At 40.9% G+C, this 18,454-nt stretch overlaps 2 protein-coding genes across 3 annotated transcripts in view; one reads left to right on the top strand and one right to left on the bottom strand.

Annotated features, from left to right (window-relative positions):
• Positions 1-418: 418 nt before the first annotated feature.
• Positions 419-16,803, bottom strand: SETDB2 (SET domain bifurcated histone lysine methyltransferase 2). Of its 2 annotated transcripts, none has more exons than XM_083854610.1 (14): positions 16,702-16,803; positions 15,657-15,716; positions 13,261-13,383; positions 11,415-11,480; positions 10,772-10,874; positions 9,553-10,119; positions 7,942-8,061; positions 6,775-6,944; positions 5,818-6,037; positions 4,843-4,927; positions 3,815-3,908; positions 2,834-3,162; positions 2,564-2,652; positions 419-547 (listed from the first exon to the last, which is right to left on the bottom strand). In XM_083854610.1, exons 1-14 carry the CDS (start codon positions 16,715-16,717, stop codon positions 430-432), a joined length of 2,160 nt encoding a protein of 719 aa, XP_083710736.1. In that variant the 5' UTR covers positions 16,718-16,803; the 3' UTR covers positions 419-429. The 2 variants fall into 2 exon arrangements, with proteins under 2 accessions (XP_083710736.1, XP_083710737.1); XM_083854611.1 differs by having other exon boundaries at positions 2,564-2,647.
• Positions 16,804-17,166: 363 nt separating this feature from the next.
• Positions 17,167-18,454, top strand: part of CAB39L (calcium binding protein 39 like) — a 61,344-nt gene continuing 60,056 nt past the window's right edge. Inside the window, exon 1 of the mRNA XM_083855135.1 lies at positions 17,167-17,228. The gene's annotated coding sequence lies outside the window, so the exon portion shown is untranslated. The remainder of the gene's footprint in view (positions 17,229-18,454) is intronic.

Here is an 18,454-nt window from a genome sequence, read left to right as displayed (position 1 = left end):
GGCAGTCTTGCATTCATCTTGAGTTTCAGAAACCTGAGTTTTGCTAACTCAGCACTGCAGAGGGGCACAGAAAGCACCAAGGAACAGTTGCTCTCTTCAGTTGTGTCTCTGCTGCAGATGGCATGGAGCAGGAATTCTTCCAGTGCACTATGAACTTTGCTTGTGGATTAGAAGCAGGGAGAAGGAAGACCAGAAGGACAGAAATCATCTAGGAAAGGTTTGATGCCAGTTCTTAGGACAAACAGTTGTAATTCTGTAAACTACAAAAGTGACATTTAAATGTAAATTTAAAAAATCATCAGGTGGAAGGCATTTTAGTTGAATGCAATTAGCACCATGGGACTTGATGAAGGCTGTTTGCTGAGTAGTCATCCCTTCTAGTATATAAATCGGCAGGAACAAGATGTGTTGACAGCAGGAAAACTTTGCCTATAAGGTTTTTTTCCTGCACTTCTGAACTCCACAGTGACAGGAAATCTCTGCCTCTGGCATGCTTCCAGCTTCATAACCATAATCCCACGTGAGTTCGGTTCCAGCTTTCACATGTCTAAGAGATAAAACACTCAGTCAATTTGCTTGAATTAAGTTAAACAGTATACTGTGCTAACAATTTGTTACCAAAAACACACATGCAAACCCAAAAATTGTAGGGGGCAGGGAGCATCACATAGGCAGCTTTTTGGGAGAGAAACAAGGGATATAAGGAGCTGCTGGCACAGTCGTGATGCTTTACCTATGGAAATTGCTATGGAGATTGCACATAGGGTTGGAGTCTAAACAATTGCTCTAACTTAGAGGGAAATTCTGGGAAACAAAAATCAAACAAACAAAAAAACTCCACTGAAACCAAAGCCAACGAAACAAAAAACCAAAACCAAAACAACAAAAAACCCAAAAAATGCCAAAACAAAACCACAAAAAAACTCCCCCAAACAAAACTGCAAAACAAAACAAAACGACCAAACCAAAACAAAAAAGAAAACCACCTAAATGATACATCTACATGAATAACAAAGTTTTGTTATTTTTCCTATGTACAATGCATCAGTGAAGTTTGAACAAATCTCTAAATATGTTGTTGAAGATTGCCATCTTTGGTCTGACAGGCTACCTTTTAATGCAATTGCAGTATATGCACAAAGCCCAAAACTCAGAATTAAACACGTGCTCCTCATGAACCAGCTGCTACAGTAGTACAATAGAAGAAATATCTAAGGTAGGAAATTCATTGTCCAAAATGAATGCCAAGCTAAATACCTCAGACTATGATGCTGAGGGACAACTGATAGAAAATGTAATAAAATATGAATATTGTGATGAAGAGAGTAATTCTCTGACATTTCTCACTGGATATGGTACAGGGGACATCCAGGGAATTCCCAGGCAGCTGACTGACAACAAACAATGAGGACTTTTCATACAGCACATAATCGCAGCCTGGGACCTGCTGACTTGAGATGTGCTATTCTAGAGGCCAGACATGTAAACAAAAAGGTGACTGGGCAAGTTCATGGAAGGTACACAATTAAGCTCAATGATCCAGATGAAATCCTTAATTTAGAAAAGTTGTAAAATGGTGATGCCCAGAAAATGGAAGAGCCAGTGAGGGGAACTCTCCTTGAACTATTACCTCTCTCCAGTGGCCTCAGTCCCCACTGCATTTCTTTACTGAGTACCTGAGCAAGAAAGACTCTAGCTAAAACAACATCTTTTTTCGGACATATTTCAAAACACTGTCTTCACAGTTTTTGGAGACCTTCCAATGCAATCCACAGCATGTGTCAGTATGGAGCAGAGTTGCAAGGCTCCATAGAAGATCAGTGCTCCCTGGAACTGCTTTGTTGGCACAAAGTCTCTCCTCTCTGTTCTCTTCTCACCTAGTACTACTGCTGGCATGCATGTCAGCTAACTTTATTCATACAATTCATCTTTCCTCTCCTGGGTTGAGCTGCTGTGTCTTAGCACCAGCTCTCTATACCTCTCTTTCTGTTAGACACTAAGGAAATATCTGGATCTTTTACTTTCAGAACAAATTTTCACCTCTGAGTATCCTATTGTCATATCCTCAAGACATGCTGCCCTACACAAAGTACTGCTTGTCTTGATAGCTGTGAGGAAAAGGACTGAAGCCAGCTTGTTTGGCCCACAAAGTGTCTCAGCCTTAATGTCCTGTGGGGTTCAATCCTGCCCTGTAGGACACACATCTGGTGGCCATTCCTTGAGACACAACAGTGGAATGAGTGAATCTTGGCTTTCCGTATGACCATGCTGAGTTAAACCTATTTCTCCACTGAAGAAGATTATCACTGAAGTGGACACATCAAAATTAACCTTCCCTACTTTACACTTCAGTGCAAAACTGAAGAAAAATTCATTAGTGATAACCCATGAGCTGTATTTCTTCTGTCTTTAGTGCACAATAAGAAGTCACTATAAGAAGGTTTGTGCTCTTATGATCTAAGCATCTGCCCCACCCCCCAGTGTAATTATGCCCTAATAAGTAAGCACTGCTTTTTTCCTCTTAGCGTCTTGAATGAACAACATTAAACTTCCAGAAATTCACCTGCTTGTGAAGAATGCCACCCACGGAAAACTTCTGTTGTGAGTTTCTACAAACACACTTTGTGCAAAGAGATTTGGGCAGCAGCTGTGCTGTAAAACAGAAAATCTGAATAAGAAACAGTCCAACATCACATCGTTGCCTGAAAAATCTATTTTGAGTCAAATATCTGTCACCAGTAAAGGTGTGAATAAACTTTCTAGTTTAAGCTTAAATAAGTAAATGATGTATTTGCAGAGACATCAAAGAGAACCCATGCAACTTAGTACTTACATTTAGGAAACGACCCACATTTCCTTCTTTTGTGGCATCCAGTACATAAATATTTTCTTCATTAGCATTCTTGGGAAGGATCCCATCACCATCAGACTCCTCACAAAGTGCATCTTGTTTTGGCTGCCTGCTATTTTCTTTGCAGTCAGCTTTCAGGGGTGCATTGTTGGCTGGCCTCACAACACACGTGTCATCCAGCACACTGGACTTGTCACAATCAACACCCTGCAGTGACAGACTCTTTCTTCTGCATCCTGCACTCTCTACACCAGCAGAGTCAGTCTGTTCAATTTCCATCAGATGTTCTTCCTTCTGCTGCTGGGTGGATTCTGTCAATGGACACGTATGTTATTTCTCAACACCAGTTTAAGGCCTTTCCCTTGTTTGGCCCTGAACTCTTAGCCACCCACTTTTCCTACATTCTCCAAAATCTAAGCAGCTTCCTTGCCATCTACAAGTCTCTTTTCCATGTCTCTCATCAACCCTCTCACAAATGACTGTTTCCTGCTGTGATGCCTAAAGCACTTGCTCAAGGTGCCTCTGAGTGACCTAATGTCTCACTCTCCTCAAATCCCATTCCAGACTGATTTCTCCCACATAGCATTTTTTATCATTCTCCACCTTAATTCCCAAGAGAATCACAAAATATAATTAAGACAGAAGCAAGATGCATGTGCAAATAGCATCAGTTTCACACTGCCTCTCCAACTTGAGGTTTCCCACCCCAGTATTTCATCCTGTTCAATTTTTGTTGGCTGGAACAGGTACTGAGTGTGACACCCAAGATCTGCGAGACTGACTTTCCCACAACTGCACAGTATTTGAGAAGCTGTTGTCTGGACAGTTCAACATGTCTCAACATCTACAGACAAACCATTCTACTCTGAGAACTGGCCTGTCCACAATGTCTACAATAAAGTGTATCACCTGATGGGACACAACTGTGCAAAGCATACAGCATGTAGAGCTCTGCAAACCTACTTTCTTTTCCTTTCTTTGTTCCACTGGTTAGTTTTGTTTTGCTTGGCTGATGAATCTGAGAACTTTCATCTTCATCTGAGCTGGCACTGTGCACCTGTGTATCAAATGAAAAGGCTGTGATGAGTTGTTGCTACATGTAACTCTGGGCCAAGAGGGTACAGCAAGAGGCTTTTAGAACTCCAAGGCTGAAGTTTCAAAGCTACTGTAATGCATAGCTGCGGCTGAATTTGAAAAGTGAATACATTTACTGCAATGCAACGTTTATGTTAATTTCAAATTATCCTTCATAATAACCAGGAAAAAGACCTCCCTCAATAAGATATGTAAATAAGTGCTTAAGTCCCAACAATTTCACCAGAACTGTAAGATGGTGAGCCAAATTCCAAACATGCTTTTTACACTGTTTCAATGAAATGACCAGAAAAGGCAGAATTTCTCCTCTCCCATCACAAAAAGGCAATTAATTATGGGACCTCTAGAATGGACTGCAAAAGGTTTGCATGAAAATTCCATGTGCATTTCTTAAGGGCAATGAATCCAGTAAAACCTACGGCATGTTTTCCTCTTTGGCACATGTTTGCAGGCAATGCTTCACACTTATGAAGGTCTGGAGTCACATCCAGGTCAATTCTCCCAACTCTGCCACTGTATGAGAAAACTGCACAGACACCCTGAGATTCCCTTCTCTCCCTGCTGTGCCATTCTTTGGGGAGACATCACAAAAATATTATCACTCTGACCTCCTACCTTGTACACAAGAGGTGCAGTCTCTTTGAGGAGTGTAAGTGAAGGGTGGAGAAGGGAAGGCCATGAGAATAGATAGTGCTGGTCTGGGGGAACATATGCTGAAGGACCAATAATGGAGAGGGAATGGGGTGCAGTTTCCAGCATGACAGCCTAGCTCACAGTATGACACAATCTCATGAAGAAAGGTCATTAGAACTATCTAAACATACAAGATGAAAATGTCAAAATTAACATACATATTCAGCACAGTGAAAAATGAATCTGTTAAAGCCACTTATTACCATTTTTAGCTGGTGACTGCGAAAAACAAGACTTCTACTTCCCAGCCTTCTCACAGTTGCATTACTTGAGTTCTCTAGATGAACCCTGTACAGACAGGTCAAAAGGAAATGATAAAAGACAAACAGACCCATAAATAACTCTCACAACACATATTTTTTTAACAGTCTCTAGTTCCCGTCTCTTCTCTGGAATGAACTACAGCAGAGCCTGCAGTCTGGCCTCACCCCATGTTCTGCAAGTATTTTGTTTTTACAAATTAAAAACCTAGGCTATGTTCTCTGTAATATTTGTAAGAAAGCAGTTGCTTAAACTTTTTTGAGAGATCAGCAGCTGCTTTTACGTCATTTTCCAATTGTCATGCTGAGAACCAAATTGTCTGTTGCTTTACTATTATTATATCAGATTATCTCTAAACAGAGCTCCTACAGAGTTTTGCCTTTTCCTGCTACTACTTTCAACAGTTTTGACAGTACAGCTTTCAACTGGGAAAACATATTCACTGCAAAAGTGAGGTGTTGCCAGACTCTTAACAGGAGAGGTTAAGGTTTCTGCCAGGAAAGGTTATGTTACAAATAACAAAAGGTTTAGAGACTGGGAGCAAAGGGCAGAGCAGCTGGTAGCTGATGTATTATCAAACCCTTCAGTGTCATCCTCAGTGTATTTTATAAATTCTTTCATTATAGTGTATTTTATTAATTCTTCCAAATTAGCATTACATTAATGCCCTGTACAGATCAAGTACACCCAAGAGATGAAATGAATTTCTAGAAAATGCCAAGTGGTACACGCAAGTAAAATTAATATAGAGGGAAAACTCTGTTCCACTAGAAGAAATAATTGGGAATTTAAAAAGAAGTTCAGAAAGAAAAAAAACACCACCCTCATATGAGGACATGCTCTAAGTTATGCAACAGAATTTCTAGATTAGCAGAATATTACTTTCGTTGTGCTTAAGCTTACTTTGCTAAACTTACAGGGTTGATTTATTTTCATTATCCACAGTCTGAGACAAAGATTCCTGATTGTCAAGAATGTCATTTTTGTCAGTCTGCAGTAGTTCAATCACTGAGTCTGAACAATCAACGTCAAGTTTTCTTTTTTTGGAAGAGAAGTCATGGCCTCTGTTATTCACTGCACTTTTCTTCTCCAGCTCTTGCTCAGCATCTCCCAATACTTCTCTGCTCATTAATCTGCCTGAAAGAAAAAGAAAAGTTTTCTTGGGGTTTTTTGTTGTTTTTTATTTTTTTTTAATGCTTGCTTGCTGAGTCACACTCACTATCAGAGGTCAAACTTATATTAACAAATACAAGAGCATTACTTGGGAAAGCAAAATATGTCTATAATTCTATGATGTTAATATAGGCTGAAGTACAGACTGAATTAGACAAGGACAATGGCTTCAAACTGAAAGAAAACACATCTAGATTAGATATTAGTACGGACTTCTTCACTGTGAAGGTGGGAGACACTGGCACAAGTTACTCAGAGAAGCCGTGAGAGCCTCATCTCTGGAAGTGTTCAAGGCCATGTTGTGTAGGGTCCTGAGCCACCTGGTCTAGTGAAAAGTGTCCCTGCCCATGGTGGGGTTGTAACTAGATGTTTTTTAAGGTCCCTTCCAACCCAAACCATTCTATGATTTTAGACTTTTACTGAAGGAAAATTAGCTCTGGCATAGGATGCAGAGGTTTGTGAGGGAAAATTCAGCAGTCTGCAATAGGTTTTGCTCCATATAGTTTTGTTTGTCTGTCATCATCTCACAACAGAGCTCTTCAAAATTCTTCTGTCTGTTTGATCTTATTGCAAGTTAAGATTACATTGACACACTTCTCTTCCAATCCTGATCTCAAAAAAAAAAAAAAAAAAAAGCCAGGGCACACACCAGAGGATAGGAAGAATTACACTACATATCTTCACAGGTCCCCTCCTGCTACCTGAGTAAGTACAAACAAATGTCCCCCTGTCGATGTCATCCAGGCAGCGAACGCCCCAGCCCTTCTTCTCTGTGTTGAAGACTTGCAGCCTGACTTGAATGCCATGCTGGACAACTCTGTTCTGACACATCAGTTTGTCACACCTGCACAACACATTACACTCATAAATCCTGTCAAGAGGAAGAAAAACAAAACACAATATAAATGGATGCATTACCATAACAAAGTTCCAATTATTAATTCCTCTTCCTTCTAAGCATCAACAAGGCAGTGGACTGAAATATAAGGACTCTGGCTAAAACTGGTTGTGCAGCAATGCTCTGAAGCTTATGACTTGTCTGCTGATTCATTAATTTTAAGGGCCTGTCTGCCAGATTTTGGTATAAGTATACAAGAAAAACAAATGCTTTATTTTTGTTTTATAGGAGTAAATCACACAGAAACAGAAATCTCTAGGTAGCACCTAATTCTATAATGGAACAGATTTTAGCAAGACAGCTTATGCCTGGACTTCACTGTAGCTGTCATGAATTTCAGGATTTAATGAAGCATTTTCAAAAGGACACATAATTGTGGGGTTTTTTTGCATCTGTTTCTGGGTTCTCTGACAACTTTAATTCTGCATGTCAGCCAAAAATTAACATCACACAGATGACTGAAACAGGCTCCTCAAGCCTGTAGAATGCAAGTCCTTGGCTACTGCAGAAAGCTACCTTGCATAATTCCTCTCCTAGACACCTGAAGTAACTGGCATCTTCTTCAGGCCACCTATTAATCCACGGGAGCTGAATAAAAGAAAGGGCAAACACCTGAAGCATTGGATGGCTTTGGAGATTCTTGGAAGAGTCATGCATAGCCAAGTCTGGCAAAAGCAGCTGGCTGATGAGTTTTAGGACTCTGGTCACTCTTCACACTTCTCTTGGACCTTGACCTAAGCTGAGAAAACTGTAGGATCTGCAATACAAAAGTGGTTTTTTTTTGCCCTCCTGTTACTCAAGGCACGTTAATTATTTTTTATCATCCTGATCTGTCCCTAAAATTGAGACAAAAAGGAAAGGCTTCATTAATCCAAAAACTCCAGTTATTTTAATCCTATGGCACTTAGACTGAACTATTAACTGCTGTTTTATTTGTATGCTCTTATTTTACTCCTGTAGTCTTTCTTACCCACTAGGAACAGGTCCTTCCAGTCTTTTGTAATGGTATCCAAGGGATCTTTTACTACTTGGAGACAGAGGAATTTCATTACAGCCTCTTGCCGTTAGCTGTAGGCACGCGCATTTTGACCTAAAAATAAAATATCTCAGAATGGATTTGAAGTAGAATAAATCAATCATAAATCTAGGTAATTTGAAATGCACTTAACTACACACACACACAGACACACACACACTTCCATATATACACCTGTATTCCCTCTCCCTGTTCCTTTTACTCCTTTATAAGACTGTTTCAGGCACCTTTTTCCTTAGTCTCTTGGCTGGTTACATGTGCTTTACAATAACCATGTTCTCTCCACGTCAACCCTATTCTTCTGCTCCTTAAATGGCACATACAAACAGCTGAAATACAACAGAAACTTATTATAAGCAGGATGCTGTCAAACAGATAGAATAAATAAAAATCACCTCCTCTGGCACAGCATCCCAGCCTGTTTAACCAACTACTCGGTTATCTTTCTCCCTCCTTAGCTCCCAAGAAGTGAAGAATTTTACACTGTGGAAAGTCCAAGCAACGGTGCTTGTCTTCACCATTGTTTGTCATGACAACTTCAAAGAGTCACAGCGATTGTGCAAATCCTAAACCCCAAAACTGCACATCAAAAGCATCCCAATTCTTGTGGGACTTCAGTGGAAAGAAGTGGCACCCTCTGTGCTTGCTGTCTCCCACCACTTAGCTGAAACTAAATTACTAAAATTAAGCTTCATTATACCAGGCTGCAATTTCAAGCTTTTGTTGGGTCATGAGCAACTATGTTGCAAAGCAGCATGTGCAACTGCCCTAGCTGTCAATAACATGAAATGGATGCAACACCAAATAATGCCTACAGAGATCAGACAAACACCCTTCAAGAAAGTAGACAAAAATACCACTAAACTTGGTGGTATGGTAACTGTGGCAGGTTCCCACAGTGTCCGTAGGTCTGTAGCTCAGAGTTACTGGGATTTAGAAAAAGATGACAATGAGCAAGAGTACTGGAACTGCTCAGACCACAAATGTATTCTGTAACTGCTGAGTTTTGTAGCTTCTGTTTAGACAAAGGGAAGGATGACATGTAGAGGTTGGGAACAGGGATGTTTCTTCGTTTGCCCTCAGTAACCCTCTAAGTTCCAAATGATCTGATCCCTTGAGGTTATCCCACCCCATCTAAAGGATGCCATTTTACAGTAGGAACTGCAGCAGAAATTGCCATGCAGGATCCTTTCCTGCCTGCCATGAAAACAAGCCCGCCTCTGCTGGCACAAGACTCCCTTCCCTACGCTTTTTCCACAGCCAAGGTATCTGCTTGTCAGCTCCACCTGGAGAAGAACCACTGCCAGTTTGAGAAGAAAGGAAAAGGAACAAAATAATCCGCCTGTTGATCTCTTCTGTCTTACAACAGAGGGTGGAGCAGTAGGAGCACCCAAGTTCTGGAGAAGAGGAAGACACAATGGTGTCAATCCACACAAAGCATGGCACAAGATATTCCAGCAGCACTGATCCTGTTTGGCACTGTGCCTTCACACCCCACTGCCCTGCTGTTGTGTCACTGGCCTGAAATGAGATCTTTCTACCCACCTATCGATGCAGCCATCTGTGCAGTCACAGGAATCAACAAACAGGCTGGAGAAATTGTTGAGATAATATCCACGTGGCAATGATGACTTCCGATACTTGAAATAAGGCAACCTCGCGTGGTCGAGGCTGTTGCAGAAGGAAACAGGCACAGTCTCGGCTCCGTTGCTAATGTCAAACTCAAACACAAGGGGCTCGGGATTCATGGTGTTCCTGCTCAACAGCACGTATGTGTTGAAGGAAAAGTGGTCCACAAATAAGAAATTGCACTTTGTTTCAAACAAGTAATTTAATACATCTTGAAAGCTTCTCAAACTCCGACCACAAGGAGCTTTGTAATTCACATCCAGTGACTTGGAAAGGTAGTCTGCCTTTGCATGGCGTCTTTGAAAGTCAAACAGGATTGGGATCTTCAGGGGATTTTCACCCTTGTAGGAGCCCACTGCTCTGTTGGCAAGACATGCACTAGAGCACTTGTGGTTCCGATACTGCACATTTAAAGGTAAACCTTGAATTTTGCTAGATGCTTCTTTACTCCCTGAGCAGGTTTGCTTCATGTCCTCTTTTTTGCTATTGGAAGTAAAGGAGGAAAAAAAAAAAAAAAAAAAAAAAAAAAAAAAAAAAAAAAGAGCAGTACCTTAGACAACCAGTATTGTTTTCAGTTTTTTAGCAGTTCAATATTTTTAGCCCCATTGCTAGAAGACCCAAGGTTTGCCATGGTGAAACTGTCCTAACAACATATAAAGACATATACAGTTGCATTAAAAAGAAAAAAAAAAAGCAAAAGCTTTTTCGCAGAACTCACATGCTAAAACACAGCAAGGAAATTAAAAAAAAAAAAAGGAATGACGTATTTACCCCCATCTTTCAAATCAGTACCTGAGGCTAAACACTAAACACAGAAAGACTAAGTTACACACCTGACAATCTGCACAGTAACGAAAGCCTGAGAACTGATGCTTAAGTCCTAACCCTGATAACACTCATGAACATTTATTCACAACATAACGCCCTATTCTGCAGTGTTCTCATGTGGAAAATTAGACAAGTCAATCCAAAACATCAGATTTTCCACACAGGCCAAGTTAAAAACATTTTCACTTTGAAAACTCACAAGATTCAAACTGGGTTTAAAACTCTGACTTTAGAAATACAGATTTGAGAATTCTCTCAACTGCAGTAAAGAATATGTCAAATAAGGAACTGAAATGAAGGCACTGACTTCTCAGAAGCTTCTACAGTGTCTTCAGTGTTGTCATCTGGAAGAAGAGGCTGCAGTTTGGGTTTGGTTTCCTGTGCACCATCTCCATTCAACTCATCGCTTACTGAAAAAAAAATGAATGTGAGCAAAAACTTAATCAATCCAGAATTCAATTTATGATTGAATTAATTTTAGTTACAAAAGAGATAATTAACAAAACACATTACAACAAAGCATTGCTATAAACTACAGCTAATAAAAAGCTTGTTAGCAAGTACCTTACTGAAAAATCCTTCCTGTGGTTTTCAAAGTGACCAGAAAGAATACACACAAAACACATTTACAGATGTCCCTTCATTGTTAGAGATAAAAGAATGCTAAGCTATTACAACTGATCACTGACAGCTTGGGTACATAAGGGCTAACTAGTTCAAACTCTCTTCCCGAGGTACAAGTATTATACATATACATACAAACCACAAAAAATACAAAACCAGGTGAGAGTTCACAGTTCAGTACTTGAGGAAATTAATAATTAGCTGTAGTGCTAATGGCATTCTCAGATCTGTTTTATTGATTTCAAAGAAGGGAATTGAGCTTCCAGTGAGTAAAACAAGACAAATTAAATACACATACCAAACAAACACAATGGAAATGCACGTACCATCTGCCAAGGTTAAGAGATCACCTAGATTAGCTTCATTCACCAGTGTCCAAGCCTGCCAGTATTCTAGGGAAAAAAAAAAAACAAACCCCAAACTGAAACAGATACTAAGTTTCATTTGGGTAATGACAATAGGTAAAACAGGGTGTTAAATCCTCTGTAGACACTTGTTTCCCTTCACTGAGCTCACCTGGAGCATGGCAAGATTGATACTACTAGAAACATGTTACGCCATAGACTTTAGCAGACACATCTAGGAATTACAAAATTGTTACAGCTTACAGTAGTAGTTGTGAATTTGTACTGAATATCCCCTCAGCTTTTGGCAAGCTGCTGGAATGTTTCCAAACACACACGAACTGGTGGCCCATAGTGGCAGTAATACATAGAAAGACAATTTAGTCTAAGCTTCTACCTTTGTTGTCAGACTGATCATCTTCAGGCTAGGAAGAGCTGGAACTTGGCAGACCAAATTAATACTACTTCTAAATTGGTGGAAATGGCCTTCAGATAGAAGAATACAAGAGATCCATTCTGTCTCAACTTCTTACCCCATGCAATAAATATTACAGGCTAGCAGCCAACTCTCAGCAAAATCCATATTAATATTTTAGCCTGAAACCTTTATAGAACAAAGCACATAAAAAAATCAAATTGAACTTTATCACAGATTCATTGCATCATCTGGGGATTCAAGTTCAACTTTTATCTCTGCACTGCTTTGATATTTTGTCATAACAGTCAAAATGTGGGACCTGAAGAACACAAAAAACTGCAGAGGAAGTATTATATATATGAGGAAGTATTATATATATAATGCAGAGTTTATATATTCATTTAAAAGCATCTTACACCACTTTACATCTTCTTGCACAAAATACCCCAGTAAGATCCACAGATTACATTTATATAGGTGACTTAACAAAAAGAAGCAATTTTACTCAATTAAATAAACCAGTAAAAGGAAATCTGTGTACTGCTCCAAGCTTACCAGAAGCTTGTATGTATTTTGATGTAGATAGAAGAAGATTATTTCCTTGAAAATCAGGAACAATCTGAAATGCATTAGTGTCACATTTTTCTACTATTGTTTCAAGTTATAATGGTGTCTGTGACAAAAAATAATACTGAGATGATAATTATCCCACCCCAAAACCACCCGATTCACTGAGGTCAGCTTGGAAGGCTAAAACTTCTGGTGATAAATGAAACACAAGGCACTGCAGATATTTCATTACTTCTCAAAAATGAATATTTCAGTTCTGTGTGCTTAAGAGCCATGCATTGTTTGAAAAAGTATATAGGCAAAACAAAAAAATAGCCAATTGTACCTGAAATTACTTTTCTTTTTCAAAAAAGAAAAGATTTGACCTTATCACTTTCTATAACTTCCTGAAGGGGGTTGTAGACAGCTGGGGGTTGGTCTCTTTCTCCAGGCAGCAACTGACAGAACGAGAGGACACAGTCTCAGGCTGCATCAAGGGAAATACATGCTGGATATTAGAAGAAGTTTTTCACAGAAAGAGTGATTAAATACTGGAATGGTCTGCCCAGGGAGGTGGTGGAGCTACCATCCCTGGATGTGTCTAAAAGAAAACTGGATGTGGCACTTGATACCATGACCTAGTTGAGGTGTTAGGGCTGGGTTGGACTCAATGATCTTGAAGGTCTCTTCCAACCGACACATTCTGTGATTCTGTGACTTTTGAAAAAGTGCTTAAAACCACCAATAGCTAAATTATTAAAATTCAGAGATATCTGGGTTATGGCAGATATCACACAGACCTACACAATGCAGGCCACAGCTACTCTGCAGTCCAGTTTAACAACTACAAGGATTTCAAACCTTGATTCGTTGCAGTTCCATTCTTGATCTTTTCCTTCAGCGATGACAGCACATTTTGGACCTGCTCAAATATGACATCCACTCTTCTACCTCCCAATTGTGTCCAAAATGTCTTCACATCACCTGAAATACAAATTACCATTTACAGCTCCTGAGAAGTCTAAAAACACACCTAACTCCTAGTGGACTATTCAAAGGTTCCCACTCTTTTCATTTGGAGGCACTTCTGAAAAAATAAGCAGGACACATTAAACCTCCAGAAGTCTATTCCTAAACCTAATCAAGAAAGTGAAGCATAAGTCAAGTGATGAACTGGAGTGGCTGCCAATGGTGCACAATGCTCCTTCAAGCAACTTTTTAAGCAGGTCACAAAGGGAGATGTGGAAGCCTTTCTTCAAACACCAGCAAATGAGTACCACTAAAAATTGATCACTGAAACTCGCAAAAGTGACACAGGAGACTATTTTCAACTGAATGAACTGAATATTTTACTTGACAAAAGACACTGGGGTTTGGGGTTTTTTTTATAGCTGTAACCTCTCCTGCTGCACAGGCTGACTATCCTGTCCCATCATTAGTTTTGGTATGTTTTGTAGGGGGAAAAATGTTCAAAATATTTTCAGATAAAAACAGTTTGATGAATTTTGTTCAACAAGGGGTATCAGTTAAAATAATTAAAACACCCCATATATCATGCCTTGTTCCTCCACTAGAAATATTTATAAAGAACAATTTGTTTAAAGAAATGTTTTTTAAGGTACTGGTTTAGAACTTCTCCTCTTCCAAAGGCATGTACCTTCGAGGTGCTAAGTCCATTCATGAAGACTCTTGTTAAAATTTTAGCTGTGCATCTTTGTCAAGGACTGTGAAAAGGAAATATGTTTCAGTGTGTCAAAAGATGATGGCAGAAAAAAGAACCAGCTCTCAGTTAATGTTGCTCTCCTTCAATGAGCAAGCACAAAAGCAGAAGCAAATCTGTTGTGCTACTCCATTTCTAGAGGTGGAGTCCACTGTCACCACACTAGGTTTACGTTCCACTTTCAGACAGCAAATCTGTTGGCAAATGTGCTGTGGTGACACCTTCCCAGCAATCAAGAAATACCACATTCTTGTCAGCTTCATTAAAAAAATACTCCTTCATTTTCAGACTTAGTAGAGAATGAGTCCTGTTGCCCAGGGTACCAGAAGCCCAGTGATGCTATGGCAGGGTGGTTACTCTCAAAAGCACCATGACAGCAGTGAAAGAAGTTACAATCTTTCATCATCACAACCCCTGCTGCTCATGTCTCCAGCCCCTAAAAGCGTAATACTTAATATCAACAGGCAGGGATAAAAGAACTTTGTCTTGTGAAATATCTTGATTTGGCACTAACTCTCAACAGAATTTAATGATCTGTTATATCCACAGAATTTTTTTAAAATAAGTTAAAGTCCAACTACAGAAAAAGTCACAACAATTTTTGGAAACCTACACTACTGGTCCAAGGGACACCACCTGCCCAGTGCCATTCCCACCCTTTTGCTGTGCATGACAGTATCACAAACGTAAAATAATAAAAAGTATATTGGTGTTTAAAACAAAAATTTAAAAATACATTCAATTAAAAATATGCCTTTAGAAATTTGAATAATAAGTTTCTCCATTGCAGATTAAAACTGCTGTCCTTATTCATGATGTGTTTTCAGATATTTCCATACATTTACTACATCTGGATAGCACTGGTGGATGGATTACTTTCAGAGGATAGGTGACAGAACAGTTTCTTGTTTCTGAGTCCTCAACTATAATAAAGTGTAGGCAGCAGGGAAATAAAACACCTACATTAGAAATGCCTCCCCAGTTCTCATGCTCGGGTGCCCCAAAACTCCAGTGGCAAAAGCATTTGTTTTGCATGGAGAAGCAAAGATTGCATTTGAAGGTGATAGTATAATTTTCATTTCAAAAAAGACAGATGTCCACACCACTAATCTCTCCAGTGCTAATGCTGCTATCACCAAGCACGGCCAGAAGGACAGGGAATGAGCAGACACCAGATACTCTACCTTGTCAGCATTCAGAACCACCTCTCCAGCTGATGGATCAGGGTGTGCACTGGCATCTGGCTGGGGGAATTTTCTTTTCCCTTTACAGAATAATTGTGACCACGTATCTATTTTTTTTCCCCAGCATTGTGCAGGAGAATGATGCTAGAGCAAGATACAAGTAGCCAAGATCAGGGCTACTTACTCCAGCTACCTAATAAACAACCTGGGTGAGTGTTTCCTTAGTGCTGCTGACAAACCTCTTACACCATAAAAGGCAAAGCTATTCTCTTCCAGTTGTAATTTTCATATCAGAAGCAGTGCCAAATATACACTCCTTTCCTCTTTCCCTCCATTAATCCAAATTATACTACCTTCAATGCTCTCCTCCCTGGAGCTGGCAAGGTTCTCCTCTTCAAAGCAGTCACTCAGCACTGTAAGAGGTGCAGAATGGAAAAGTAAGTAAGAGATCAGGTGAGAAATTAAATACAGTTGTAGCTACTCAGCTTTTCAAAATTTACACAAGCAAATACTGTAGTGGGTATGAGGAGGAGCACTGTGTGAGAATATGCTGGTTTGAAACAGTCATTCCTCTCCCAAACAGTCACCCCACGCTTTGTCAAGATCTAGCTGAGGAACATTCAAACAAGCAATGTGAGGAATTTTTTTTTTACTTAAGTAATTTCTTACTGTCCTTCAAGCATGAAGCTGTCACAAGATGACGCAAACTTTCCAGCACATTCAGATGAGCCTACCCAAACCCCTTACACATTAACTCACAGTTTTCTTTATTTTAAATTTTTTTTCCTAAATTGATGTGCTCAGTACAGCAGTACTACAACTAAATTAATTTATTTAGGGGGAAAAAAGGAAAGCTTTTCAAAAGTAAATAAATTACTAAATCTGTTTCTTGACAAATGCAAGACACCTTTCACTGCAAGAATACTAAAGAGAAGTAAGACAGCACTTTTCAACCACAATGAAGGTTCCAAATTTTTATTTCCATGAATCATGGAATCAAATAGATTGGAAAAGACCTCTGAGATCACCCAGTCCAACCCATGAGCGAACTCCTGGATGCCAACTAGACCATGGCACTGAGTGCCACATCCAGCCTTTCCTTAAACACCTGCATGGACAGTAACTCACCACCTCCGTGGGCAGCCCATAATGACACAGACAACATAAAACATGCCTAAATTAACCTTAGCTACTTCATCTTTTCTATGCTGCAAGTGAAAAAAGAAACCAACACCAAACCTTTCCATTCGTTCCGGATACTTCATTTAGTTGAAGGGGAAAATAGGTTAAAGCAGTTGACTCCTAGAAATGTTTCTTACAAGACCAACGGATGCCCAAAACATATATACATACATACACATACATATATATATATAATGATTTTTTTTGAAGGCTTACTTCTTTTCCCTTCCATCCTTCCGGGATGCTGGGAGAGCTGTCACTGGCGCAGGGCCGGCGCCGAGCCCGGCTCAGGTCGGGGTCTCGCTGCGCTCCGGCGCGGCCGCAGGGCCCGCGCCCAGGCCCGGCGCGCAGGGGCCGGGGCGCCTGTGGGGCTGCGAGGCCGGCATGGGGCGTGCCTGCGGTCAGGGGTCCGGCCCCAGGCCACTCCCGCACCCCCCGGGGCCTCGTCCCGGCCCCCGCCGACTGCTGCTGCTCCTTCCCTCCTCCTCCTGCTGCTCCAACGCCGCACCCGCGCTGCGACCGCCAGGGGGCGCAACCCCACCGGAGAGTGCGAGAGACTCTCCGCGTCGTGAGGGGGCGGGGCCGCGCGCCCACCTCCTTTCCCTCTCTTTCCATTGGCTGCGGCAGCAGGAGGGGCGGCGGCACTGGCCAATGGAGGATCAGGGAGGGCGGGGAGGGGGCGGGGCCGTGCGGCGGCGGAGAGGGGGCGCAGGCGGGGCGGGGACACAGCCGAGGGACTGGAGGTGCGTCCGCCATTTTGAGGGGCGGGCTGAGGGGGGCGGGCTGAGGGGGGCGGGCTGTCCCGGGGCGGTGGGGGCGCTGGCGCCATCTTGGGGCGGGAGGAGCGCGGGGAACGGGCGGGTGGGATCGGGCTGCCGGCCCTTCCTTATTGCTGTGTTGGAAATTAAAGCCTTTGGTGTGTGTTGCGTAACCTCACTGCTGGCCTCTGCTCTTCGTCCTTGCTGGCTGAGCTGCTTCCGCATGAAGCGCTAAATTATCGCTGCCCTTTTCTGTTCGAAGTATGAAAATAAAGTTTTATATCTCCCTTCAGAATTTCCAGCTGCGTTGCCTTTGCGAGTGTTGGTGTTGTGGCTATGTAAAGACGTTTATCAGAGGGGCAAAATATAACCCCACTGTTAAAAAGAAGGGAGAGTGGTTTTTTGTTGTTGTTGTTTTGGTTTTTTTTGTTTGTTTGTTTGTTGGTTTTTTTTGTCACATCCTTTTTGCCACCACTTTAAAACTGTAGAGATAATAATATATCCTTAAATAATTGGGAAAATATTTCCAGTCTTGTATTGCCAGTCTTGTGGCGGGGGGCAGAAATATAATTATTCTGGGGATGGGAATGCCGTGTTTATGTGACTTGGAGCTCTCATCTGACCCGAGAACCTCCAGAAGATTTTTATGTCCAGCATCTGCTTTGTACTTGTATAAAAGCTTTTAAATGTTTACACAGACGTGCCTACATCTGTGGCTGAAGTTCAGCCCATGAGAACTGCCCAGACAGGCATGAGACAACCCACAGCAACATTGCTGGAAAGAGGGCGGCTCAGCACTCCTGAGGTGCTGACAAATCTCTCCATTAAAAAAATATAGCTTATTATGTTTCAAAAGAAGAGGCTTGTAATTGTTCATTTTAAAATTAAATTTTCTTGCTTTTTGAGTATTTTGCATTATGGGGTGATGCTCGCAGATTAATTTCGCTTTGCTGAGTTATTAATACATGTGCTTGTGAATACTGAATGTTAGGATACACTTGTGGCTTTACAATTGGATATATAGAATAAACCAAATCCAGAGAAGATGAAGCCCAGTCCTGGAAGAATCTAAAAGAACATTACTGCCTGCCTTGGACAAATTTTTAATATATTAGAAAGTACTGATAGATTTTGCTTGCTTTTTGAAGCAAAAAGAATGGGAAATACATCTTTCTTAAAACAAAATTAGTGACTTAGGACAAAATTAATGT

The sequence above is a fragment of the Zosterops lateralis genome (genome assembly GCF_965231275.1).
Source record: "Zosterops lateralis genome assembly, chromosome: 2".
NCBI lineage: Eukaryota > Metazoa > Chordata > Aves > Passeriformes > Zosteropidae > Zosterops > Zosterops lateralis.
The sequence above is the reverse complement of the archived record's forward strand: the minus strand, read 5'-3'. Positions and strand labels throughout refer to the sequence as shown.